This window comes from Gordionus sp. m RMFG-2023, chromosome 1, assembly GCF_954871325.1.
Source record: "Gordionus sp. m RMFG-2023 chromosome 1, tfGorSpeb1-WG-v2, whole genome shotgun sequence".
In the NCBI taxonomy this organism is placed as follows: domain Eukaryota; kingdom Metazoa; phylum Nematomorpha; class Gordioida; order Chordodea; family Parachordodidae; genus Gordionus; species Gordionus sp. m RMFG-2023.
The window spans coordinates 29,993,710-30,007,152 of record NC_088775.1 but is presented as its reverse complement, the minus strand read 5'-3'; the positions used below and the strand labels follow the sequence as shown (position 1 = coordinate 30,007,152).

The window sequence follows — 13,443 nt, the reverse complement described above, 5'->3', positions numbered from 1 at the left end:
AGTGTTTATAAAAGTCAATATTAAAAAAAGCCTTCTTTTGTGTTGTAAAACGGCTCGATTTCTAACTCAATAATTTAGCCAAAATATATTATACAAGCCTGGAGATTTTGCTAATAAATAGCAAAAAGGTTTGGACATCTATGCGTAATATTTATTTGGCTAAAATATTTATTTAAAATATACTACTCTAGACTACATTGATCAGACGTCTTAAAAGGTAAAATAATATGCGAAGCGCATGAAAAAATTTAAAAAGGTGTGCAAAAATTAATTAGTCAAACATACTCATTTGAGGTTTTATATTAACTAAAAAGTGATTTTCGACTTAATCATCCTATTCTTCAAAATATAAAAAAAATAGATGTTAGATAATCAGGTGCGTAACCATTAATGGAGAAGGAGAGAAAATCCCCCCATCGCAAATTTGACTGTTTTCATAATTATCATTATAAGGTAATAAAAATTTTAGCCCCCCCCCAGCCAAAATTATTCAAATATTTGAATATCAATTTTCCAACATAAAACTTATTTTTTAAAAATAAATTTTATTAAAATTTCCTTTCCTTGTGTGTATATTATTCAGAAATATTAATAAATAGGAAAATTCTTCCTTCCAAACATGGCGGTCTTGGTATAAGATCCCCATTGTCGATTTCAATATGTGCGTTCTGCTAGCCACCTTCAGGCACGTATATTAATTGACCAACATCTGTCGGTTCACGATCCTTTTTTATACAGCTAAGAGAGAATGAGCAAAATCCGTCACAACCACAACCCTATTTCCGATCTCTGTTAAGCAGGATTGGGATTTACCACTTGTGAAAAACTCCGTTGATTACCTTATTTCGAGTTTCTCACCATTGGCTAGATCCACATTTATTGAACTTATCAAAGATCGGGGATATGAATTTTTAGATGTTATTCCAGCTACAATCACAAACTCGAATTGGACAACCATGAGCTCAGCTATGCTCTATGTATCAAGCTCAACATTCCCTTTTCATTACCATATAAATACAGCAAATGTCATACTGATGATAACAATATGGCGCTGCAACCTTTACATTGCAATCGTAATCCCGGTCGGCAAACTCGACACTTGAAGTGCAATCAAATCATATCTCTTGCACTTAGGTCAGCTGGTTTTCCTACCTCAATGGAGCCTTCTGGCTTATTTTCCGATAGTAGGCGACCTGATGGGGTCACACGTATCCCATGGTCTCAAGGGAAGTTTCTAATATGGGATTTCTCTTGTCTGGACACTAACTCCCCCTTTAATTTTAACAAGGACGCTGTGAACAGAGCTCAAAATTTTAAGATCGGCAAATACAGCGCTGATTCCTCAAATTATATATTCATACCCATCATTTGCTCCACCTTAACTACATATGGTGATTTGGCTAAAAACTTTTTAAAGACGTTGGCCGCCTAATCAGAAAAAATTTTGGGGAGCCTCGCTAAGGTTAATTTTTATTTAAGGCAGAGGATCGCAATCGCCATTCTTAAGGCTAATTATGTTTGTTTTATTAATTAGATCTCTCCTGATGATTAGGTGAAGGAGGTTTTGAATAATTTTGCTGCTTTCGCTTTTATTTATTTTGTATTTACATTTTTTTATGATCTATGCCTCAATATTGTCCTTTTGTTATTATGATTTTTTCCCCCGTAATCGTTTACTAATTATACTAATTATATATTTTTTTTATAAATTATACAATTATAAATTAATTACAAGATTTAAATAAAGATAGAAATAAAACGGTAATTTAATTTATTATTATGATTATTTCTAGATATATCTATTATGATTATTTTATCAAATTCAAAATTATTAGCGAGTTAGAAATTAACAAGATTTTTTATAATATTTTAATTTTTAATAAATATCTAAAAAAATTAAATATTGTTCATTTTTATTTCCATTTTGTAGAACAGAAGAAATAAATACAAAAGTTAAATAAGGCTGAACATGAAAAAAATGAACAAATACTGAAGAAAAAAATAATAAAGGTAGGTAGCATATATTTTATGAAAATCAGGTTAGGCAATATGTATAAATTTTTTATTAAATTAAAACTATTTTATTTATAATGTTTGTAGTTTAGGGGAGATGTGGTTCCTTGCTCTTTGAATATTAATGCTTCTGATGAAATGAATACCATTCCATATGGGGATATTGCAAAGTCTTCATGTATTTTTGCATTGCTCTTCTTAAAGTTGTTATAAGAATATTAAATTTGATAGATACTAATAGTGTGGAATTTTTTAATGATTATAACATCAATTGCCAATTAAATTTGTTCATCTTCATTTCAATATGTATGTGTGAATGTATTCATTTTAGCCAGACAATACTTGTCTATTATCGTTAAATGCTTTTATATGTATATTAAATAAAAAGTACTAAAAATTAGGTAAACATATAAATATACACATTTTGAGATAAAAAGTTAAAGGGTGATGACCAGTCCAAATACCATTTATGCCACATCTCCTCTATGCTATGACCTTTTTTTAAATATAAAATAGTTATAGTTTTTCAACAAATTTTTACAATATTTTTATTGATAAAACAACCATTTAAAAATAAAATTTTTATGTTTTTTTTCATTGCATTATATATATTTATGAGATTAGTTTTGTCCAACTATCCTTATGAGAATGAAGGATAAATTTATACAAATTATTTTATTAGGGTTTCATCAACCATGGGATATATATAATTTCTTAAAGAATGATTTAACTCTTTTAAAAAAATTAAAAAATTTTGCTATATATCAACCGGATCTAACTTTCTAATTTATTAGGGACACTACAACAAAAAAATTAAGGTTTCAATATGTTTGGTTATCAAGGTGGCCATGGCTAGCATTTTCTCCTACCATTAATAGTGCATTCTGCAAGAATTGTGTTTTATTTGGTTCAAAAATTTGCTGAAAGAGCCCAGCAAAAATTACAAAGCTTAGTATTAACACCAGTTACTAAATGGAAAGTCACTACTGAAATTTTCAATAACCAACAAAATAATATGTATCATATTGATGCACAACGAACTATATATTCCTTGCGATCGATAAAAAATGGAGAATCCATGGATATTATTCGAATAATTGATGCTGGAAAACAAGGACTTGCCTCGAGGAATAGATCCGGACTAATGCCAATAATTGACGCTCTCCTGGTATGTGGTATAGAGGTCTACATTGAGCGGGTTCGGCTCTCCCGTCGGTTAAAACTTTTTTGAAACTATACACGGGCGGGTGGGTTAAGAAATTTAAAAAATGGGCGGGCGGGTTAAGGAAATTTAAAATTTTTGTTCAAAAACAAACTAAAGAAAAATCATAATTAATTAAATGATCAATAACAATATTTCTTTTTTTTATTGTACCAATCGTTTTTTTAAGTGAATAACACTTTACTAGTTTTTCGACATCTCTAATTGTTCTCACCATATATAATGTCTCGTAATGGAATTCATTGATGTAATACCCGGATGTCCCGTATGCAATATATGTAAAACTCTTTTTTGAAGTGAGTACGAAATGATTAATCTATCACTCCAAAATAAAATACCGTCATCATTCATGGTGCTTGATTTTGTATATTTGTACCATTTATTAATATTTTTACTCTTCTTAAAATTAGATTTTTGCGGTTTCTTCTCTAAGTTCCTTTCTTGATAGAGTTAATGTGTCATAAGTAGGTATATATTTCACTGTTTTATTTTCGCTTGTTATTCTATCATCATTTTTCTCTATTGGTTTTCGCGATAAAGCATCTGCAATTATATTATTAGCGCCTTTCTTGAATATTATATCATAATCATATGCAGATAATTTATAAGCCCAACGTAATAATCTTTAGTTTGTTAATGAGCATAAATCTCTGTTATTACGATAGATCTTTATTAAGGTTTGTGGTCTGTTCAAATTTTAAATTTTCGTCCATATAAATAGTTGTGAAATTTTCCTACGTTGTTAATTATTGTTTTTGCTTTTTTGTCTATTATAGAATAATTTTTTTTCAGCGTCTTGTAAAGTTCTTGTGGTGTAAGCTATTGTAAATTCGTTACCAGTCATATTTTTGCATGAGTACAGCTCCAAATCCTTGCTTAGATGCATCTGCTTCTAATATTAACTAGAGGTCCGGTTTATAAAACTATAATATTTTGTTTTGTTACTATTCCGAATAGCATGAAAACGCTTACAAAAATAGCACGGTATTTTATTTTGGAATGGCAGATTAATCATTTCGTACTCACTTCAAAAAAAGAGTTTTACATATATTGCATACGGGACATCCGGATCTTACTTGAGGAAGAGGATATACTTCAAACGGATATCCTACTTTGTTGGAAACGACAAGAGATTTACCAAAGCTATCAAGATTAGCAAGTGGCAATTCCTGCAACTAGTGCTTCTTCTGAACGAGGATTTATTGCTGGAATGTTTTTAGAACAAAGAAAAACGTGTATGAATCCAGAAAATGTCGATTCATTATTATTTTTGCATTATAATTACATATAATAACAATTTAATATTTATATTTATTTCATAAATATTCTATTTGGATGCTTAAATTAATTTCCTAAATTATAAACTTTTTGTAGAGGTGTAATGCTGAAATATTTTAATTAGATGCTTAAAAAACTGAAAGAATAGCTATGATTAAATTTTATAAGCGGGCTTGGGTTATAATTTTTTATAATGGGCGGGCGACAGAGTTGTTAAAATATCTAAATACAAGTATCTAGATACTGTATCTAAATATAAAAATGTGGTATCTGTATCTAGTTAGATTTTTTATTAAAGTATCTGTATCTATATATTATTTTAGAGGTATCTGTATCTGTTTTAGATACTTTTTAAGATACATTTTGATATACTTTTATTTAACGCTTTTTTATATTATAAATAAAAATACTTGAATGTAAAATTTATTTTATTTCATATGAGCATATAACATAATATTAATATATATTAAAAAATTATATATATATGTAAATATTAAAACTTATATATAAAAAAGAATATATAAATATTAATTAAATTTATGTCCGATTTATCAATAACAAGCAAATTCTGATATTACAATCCATCTCAAGGAATTTGCTATTTTTAATTGCAATGGAATTGGGATTTTATTTAATTCTATTATATTAATTTTGAAGATTAATATTGATGATGAAAATGACGACATTCCATGGCCAATTTATAGACCATATTTTAAAATAATATCTCAAAATAAAGAAAACAAATCTCTGTTAGTAAAATGTTTGCCATGTCTACCAAAAAATATACAAATTTTAGTTAGCATTAACTCAACTTGCAACATTGTAAAACACTTAAGGGTAATAGATACTAAATTTACAATTTTAATTTTAAATTTTAAGAGAAAACATCAAACACTCTTAATCCAAATAAAAAAGGGGAATGATAAAAAATCTATTAAAGAAAATATTGGACTCTCATAGTCCATTGATTTTTTTCCAAGATACCTCAGACTTTAACCCAAACCACTTTAGATGATTTAATTGTTGATTTTATTATAGATAGCATTCAGCCATTTTCAGTTGTTGAAAACCACAAAAAATATAATTTGCAGACAGACAGTGGTTGCTAGAATTTCCGAAAGATGGGAGTGAAATGAAAGAAATCATTAAAAGTCTAATACGTTAATATGCACAACAGCAGATTGTTGGAGTGCCTATCGCCGGTATAGCTAACATTTAAATTTGTATAATAATTTAATTACAAACAAATTATATGAGCTGTTTTAAGAAATGTTAAATTTTAGTTCATACCTAGGAGTCAATTCACAGCTTATTACTGTGCAACTATTTCCCATCTCATTGTTAAATTGAAAATTTTTAAACAAATGAACCTGAAATTTTGTTTACCATTCTTAAATGCCTTACTTAAAGGGATTGAAGATAGGTAAATTAATAATAAATTAATCAATATTTAATAATTCTAGGTTTATCGGGACAATTTTTGAAGGTGAAAATATATTGGCAACTATGCTTCATCCTTTTTTTAAACTAGATTGGACATGGTTACAAATGGATGAAAATTAAAAAAAAAAAATTAATACAAAGATTAGTTGAGTTATCAAAGTCTTCAAATGAGTGCAAATTAACCTGTGAAAAAAAAACCAATAATTTGATATCCGATTTTTCTATGATTTAAATTCTGATAATCAACAAATTTTAAATAGTTTGTTCAAAAATGAATGCCGAGATTTTAGTATTTTTAAACAATATCCTGATATAAAAATGTTATTCATTAAATATAACACTACAATCCCTTCCAGCACCCCTGTTGAAAGACTTTTTAGTATAGCTAAAAATGTCTCTACAGATAAACGAGGATGTCTTAATGACCAAAATTTTGAAAATATTTTATTACTGAAATCTAATAATTATTTATAATCATTTAATCATATATTATATTATTTTATTAATGATATATAATAATTATTTATATTAATCATATATTATATTAATATTAAAAAATCATTATTTTAGTTATATTTTGATAAATTGGATAACGAGTCAATAAATTTTTTAGATCATTTCATGAATTTTCACAATAGAATCCTAATTTAGGTTTATTCAAACCTTATCTAAGAGTATAATAAAAAATGTATCTGTACCTAGATACATAATTGTATCTGTATCAAAATAACTTTTTAGAAGCTGTATCTGTATCTAGATAAATTTTATAACTATGTATCTGTATCTGGATTCATTTAAAAAGTATCTTTTAACAACTCTGCTAATGGGTGAGCGTGCAGGTAAGGAATTTTAGACAAATGAGTGGCTGGTATATATTTTTTTGAAAACTATGGGCGGACGGGTTAAATTTTTTTAAAACATTGGGTGGGCGGGTTCTTGGGTGCAGACCTCTAATGGGTATCCAAGGTATCGCCCTTCGAGGACATAGAGATAGCAGTTGAATATTTGATAATGATAATGATAATAACAATGATGACGGAAACCTTAGGGCTATTTTTCGAAATAGATCTCTTGCAGATCCTATACTTAAAGATAATTTATTAAATGCTCCTAAAAAGCACACCTATTTGAGCCCAATAATTCAGAATGAAATCATCAATACCTGCAATGAATAAGTATTGAATTACAAATATCAACAAATCACCCTACTTTTCGTTCTTGACTAATAAGATAACAGATGTCGCTGGAATAGATTAAATGTTTTATAGGCTATTGTTACTTGCAACTATTGTTGCATTTAAAAAATTATAAAAAAAGTAAAATTTTCATTTTTTAAAGAACGCATGTTGTGTTTTTTTACCATTAACAATAATTTATTTCAAAATAATTTTTTTTTTATTTATAAATAAATATATTTTTTTTCATAAATAAAAATTATTTTATTAAAAATTAGCTCTCCATTTTTTTTTATAATTAATTAGTCAAATATGATCGAATTAAACCCTAATGGAAATTGTGAAATAGATATTATTGCAGGTAAAAAATATATTTTTTTAAGCCGAATATTTTTTTATGGTATTAGTCCCTCCTATGATCGAATCAAAGGGATGATAATATTGATATAGAAATTATTTCAAAAAATACTAAAAATAAATGTGAATTAACAGATATAGAAATATATAAAATGACACAAGAATATTTTCAAAATAATATTGGCAACTTTATTAAGGAGCTACCAAATGACCTGATGATTATATGCTATCAGGAATTAAAAGAGACATGTGAAAAGGTATGTAACCTAGAATATCTTAAAAGCAAAAAAAGAATAAATACATTGGAAAACAAAGAGAATATTAATAGTTTACCATCATCTTCTAATTCCTTAGAATTAGTTAAAAATTTAAAAATGCCTGAAAAAATAAATAGAAAAAAGAAAAAATAGTAGTACACTATTTTTAACAAAAAAAAAGCTATAAATAAAGAAATAGATAATGAAATCGATCTTTCTAAAATGCAGGATATCACGAATCAAGAAAATCTACAATTATCCAAAGAGAATCTAGAACTACCCAAAGAAAATCTACAATTATCCAAAGAGAATATAGAACTACCCATACAGGATCAATTACAATTACCTAAAACCTTGTCATTTCACAAATTGCATTCAAAATTATTATAATTGTATCTATTTTTATTATAATAATATATTTAAATAGTGTAATCATGTTTAAAATACAAATGTTATGAAAAAGAAATAAATATTTGCTTAAAAAGAGTCTCAATTTATCCAGTTTATTGTAATGCTTATAGTATAAAAAGAATTAAGATATAATCTATTTATCTAAGTTTTGAGTTGTTTTTTTGGTCATTTTCATGGAATTCTTCTGCTATTATCTATTTTTAGTGTAGACTAAATATTTATTGTGAAAATTAGATTAAACATGAAAAATTTAATTAATTAGGAAAAAAACATATTTATAATTTATAGCTTAATAAAAATATTTGCTTATGAAGAGTCTCAATTTATCCAGTTTATTGTAATACCTATAGTATAAAAAGAATTAAGATATAATCTATTTTGTTTTTTTGGTCATTTTCATGGAATTATTCTGCTGTTATCTATTTTTAGTGTAGACTAAATATATATATTGTGAAAATTAGATTAAACATGAAAAATTTAATTAATTAGAAAAAAAACATATTTATAATTTATAGTTTAATAAAAATATTCTTATGAAGAGTCTCAATTTATCCAGTTTATTGTAATGCCTAAAAAGAATTAAGATATAATCTATTTATCTAAGTTTTGAGTTGTTTATTTGGTCATTTTCATGGAATTCTTCTGCTATTATCTATTTTTAGTGTAGACTAAATATATATTGTGAAAATTAGATTAAACATGAAAATTTTAATTAATTAGGAAAAAAACTTATTTATAGCTTAATAAAAATATTTGCTTATGAAGAGTCTCAATTTATCCAGTTTATTGTAATGCCTATAGTATAAAAAGACTTAAGATAAGTTTTGAGTTGTTTTTTGGTCATTTTCATGGAATTCTTCTGCTGTTATCTATTATTCGAAATTATAGCTTAAAAAAGAAAATTTAATAAAAAAATACTGACTTTAATTAATTATAAAAAAAAATGGAGAGCTAATTTTTAATAAAATAATTTTTATTTATGAAAAAAAATATATTTATTTATAAATAAAAAAAAAAATTATTTTGAAATAAATAAATATTGGGTAAAAAAAACAACATGCGTTCTTTAAAAAATGAAAATTTTACTTTTTTTATAATTTTTTAAATGCAACAATAGTTGCAAGTAACAATAGCCGTCTTTATATGTGCGCTATAAACCTGGATGGCAAGTTTATAATTTTATTGATAATAAAAAAAATTATAAATCATAAGTGATATACAAATATTAGAAGAATTTTTACAGTTTATGCCAAATGTGGATATGAGGGGAGGCCCACACCCATACTATTTTGTTAAATATAAATTTAATGCGAGGACAAGGTTATGATGGTGCCCCAGCTATGAGTGGCTATTTAAATGGTGTCAAAGCACATATTTTAAAAAAATATCCATCTGCTATATATGTTCACTTTGCATCTCATTCGTTGAATTATCAGATTCATGTGCTCTACCTTCTAGAAATCTGGAAAGTTAGGCCCGGCCTGTACCAGGCCTGAACGGGCTTTGGGCTGGGCCTAATATTTAAAATAATCGGGTTCGGGCCGGGTCTAATATTTTTTAAAAAAATAGGGCCGAATTGGGTTGGATCTTGGAATTTTTTTTAAATATATCTAAAAAAATATTTTAATTTATTTATTGAAACTAAACGACATATAACATATGTCTTTTATTTTGAGTAATTATAAAAATTAATTTCTATATTTAAATAAATTTGAGCTGGGCCAAGCTGGTAAATTTTTTTATAAAAAATTTCGGGTTCGGGCTGGGCCAGCAAAACATCTTCAAAAAAATTTCAGGTCGGGACAGGCTTGAAAAATTAGGCCCGATGCAGATCACTACTACCTTCTATAAGCAATGCCATGGGTGTTTTAATTTATAAAATAAAATAAATATATATTTTTAGCTATTATATCCAAAATTTAAGATTTTTTCAATATCCGAAGCAACAGATGTTTTAAATCGGACTATATCAATGAATGAACCAGAAACCCCTTATCAAAAATTTAAAAAAATGTGCTAACCATACGTCATAATTCAGTTTAGGCAGAACTGGAAGAGATTATCAGAATATCTTTAAATGAAATTATGGCAAGATAATAATGTATCTTCAGAAGCGAATATCATTATTAAATTCAATAGATTAATCTGAGTTTATCTGTGCTACTAGTTGCATTAATAAATTATTTTCTTATAGCTCACTGCTTTGTAGAAATTTACAAAAACCAAATTTAGATTTGGTTCAGGTTATTGATTTGGCGAAGAATGTATATGAACAGGTAAATACAATAAGAATGAATGTAGATGAATATTTTCATAATATTTATCTAGACGTTGAATCGAAGGCTAAATTAAACCTTGTCTAGCAACTAGGCAATTATTGAAATGTAATATAAATGTTGACTCAACTGAAGAATATTATAAAATATCCATTTTCACTACATTCTTAGATACTTTTTATTGCAAAAAAAAATACGGCTTCAAATTTTAGACCCTTCATTTTCTGATACTACTATTGGTAAAATAAAATATTTTGCAAAATTTTATTCATATGATATTGATACTGAAATCAATTTAACCAGTGAATTTGAATTGTGGTATAAATATTTCATAAGTTTAGTTATTTTACCTGGGCATGCTATTGATGCAATAAATTGGTGCAAGGACACCTTGGCTCAATTTCCAAATATTTTGAAGTTGTTTTATATTCTTGCATATTTTCCTATTACAATATGTACAAATGAAATGACCTTTTCCAACTTGCGAAAGTTGAAAACATATTTACGAAATACTACTTCCGAATCTTGGCTAAATAGGCTAGTATCTCAGTTAAATATTCAGAGATTTGGTTCCAGAGATAAATAAAATTCTTGATAAATTGCCAAATTTCCCACGAAAATTAAAAATCATTACAATTATAGTTAATAAATTTTTTGCATAATATTGTATTTAATAAGAAGTTATAAAAACTTATTTTTAAATTATTTTCTAGTCAATATCTAATACACACTACAAATAGTATTTTCAATAAAAATTTTTTATTATACATATAAGCTGAAGCTGTTTTTAAAGTAAATTTTATTTTAAAAAAATGACACTAAACTTTATTTCAATTTTATATTTTAAAAAATCTATTAAATATAATATACCTAACTTAAAATATTAAAAAATTGGGTTATATATAACTTTTAATATCCATAAGCACGAATTAATAAATAAGCTAAAAATAATATTAATTTAATAGAATAGCTTGGGGACATACCCCCCCCATAGGAAAATCCTGGATATGCCACTGATGATAGTTAATGATAAAAAATTTTTAGTTTAAAATAAAAAGGTTAAATATTATTTTAAGAAAACACTAAGGTCAATTTTGTGTTGATAATGAAAATTCAAATTATATTATTATGTGATGGAATAATTACAAAAAATAAATATTAGCACCGACTGATATTTTAAATACGAAAGGAGAATATAAAAAACAGCTGAAATATAATAATAAAAAGTTGTCTTTTTGGAGCTTACATAGAATAGATAAATATGTCAGCTTACATAAAATAGATAAATATGTTATCTTTTTGGAACAAAATTATTATATTGTCTGACATGTCATGTTTTTATCTTAGAAGCGCTTTTAATTTAAGATTAATTGATTCAGATATTTAAGACATGTATATATATATAAAAGAATGTTTATTATATCGAGAAAAAAAAGATGGAAAAGTTTGCTTATATCTTTGTATGAAACAATAAAACAAGTATATTATAAAATTACAGTATATTATTTTACCTCCTCCATTATTATAACATATGTAAGGAAAGCGCCAGATGTTACCCAATCCAATAGCGAATCCTATGCATGAAAGAATAAAATCCAATTTCCCAGACCAATGTCCTCTCTTTAGATTGTCCAACGAATTTTTTGTCATAATTTTAATAATGATGTATATATTATCTTTTTTATCTGAATGCTATTTTAGAATAATTATCTAATTCTAAACTATGATAAATGATATTATTATTATAATAAAAAGATGTTCTTTCCTTAGTTATTAGATTATAAATTATAAAAAAATAAATAAAAATCGTTTTCAAAAAAAATATAATAAAAATTATTTATTCTTTTTAAATCTTAGCAAATTAAAAATTAATTATGAAATATTTTATTTAGAAACATAATTATTATTTTTTTATTATTCAATGATTTTTAAAAAAGGTCACAAAACAATCACTATGCAAAAATGAATATTATATTTTGAAAAATCAATTTTATAAAAAATAAATAATATTTAAACTTTATTTATAAAATATTAATAATAATTTTGGTTATTATTTTGTAAGATAATTTATTTGTATTTATTTATTTTTCAAATATTTTATTTTATATTTTGGTTCATTTCCGATTTTAAAGAAAAAATAATAAATAAATAAATAAATAGTTTTTATTAAAAAAAACGTCTGAAAAGAAAACGGTTCTAAAAATAAATAAAGTAAGAATGACTATGCGTGAATAAAGATTTTATTTACCTCGAGGCATTTCGTCTTTTAAAAAAATTAATTAATATTTCCAATATAAAGAGTAACTTTTTGGCGTATGACGCAGTAAGGCTAAAATAGGATATTGGTATTGCATTTACATCAACTTTGGATAACGACCAGAGGGTGAAATAAGATTTAGGGGTGGCCAATTCAAAAGCATAAATTTAAGTCGATTTTTATTATTTGGTGATAAATTTTTAAATTAATATGTATTTTTTCTTTTAAGATATTTTAAAATATTTTTTTCTTTTTTAAAAATATTTCTTAATTCCTAGGGAGGGGAGGAGGGTAGAAGAATTGTGATGAGTCAATTTTATTCATTAAGAAATATAGTCTGATAATCTAAGCAATTTTAGGAAAATTAGCATAAAATCTTAAATTTTGTATTTATTAGGGGTAAAATAGACCCCATCTTTAAATTCTAAGTGATTTTTTTTAACCTTTGTTGGGAAGGGTTAATTCGAAATAAATTGAAATATATTATTGAAATTTATACAAAATAAAAATATCGAAATATAGTAATAAACGAGTCAATTTTATTCATTAAATTGAAAAATTGTATTAAATGTATACAGTCATTTATAAATAGAATAAAAAGATCAAAGCGATTTAATAATTTATGTTTTCTAAAATATCTATATTCAAGTAAATATTCTCTCGATTCCCATGTCTTTTATAGTTCTCCTTAAGATCCCGCCACAGTCTTTCGACTTTTTGGGTGTGAATGGATCTATCATTTGGGTCAACGAAG

General features: G+C 25.7%; 1 protein-coding gene across 1 annotated transcript in view; it reads right to left on the bottom strand.

Annotated features, from left to right (window-relative positions):
• Window positions 1-12,168, bottom strand: part of LOC135931097 (sodium- and chloride-dependent glycine transporter 1-like) — an 88,861-nt gene extending 76,693 nt beyond the window's left edge. Inside the window, exon 1 of the mRNA XM_065467967.1 lies at window positions 11,944-12,168. Within this exon, the coding sequence (XP_065324039.1) occupies window positions 11,944-12,082 (139 nt within the window). The 5' untranslated portion in view covers window positions 12,083-12,168. The remainder of the gene's footprint in view (window positions 1-11,943) is intronic.
• Between the last annotated feature and the right edge of the window lie 1,275 nt (window positions 12,169-13,443).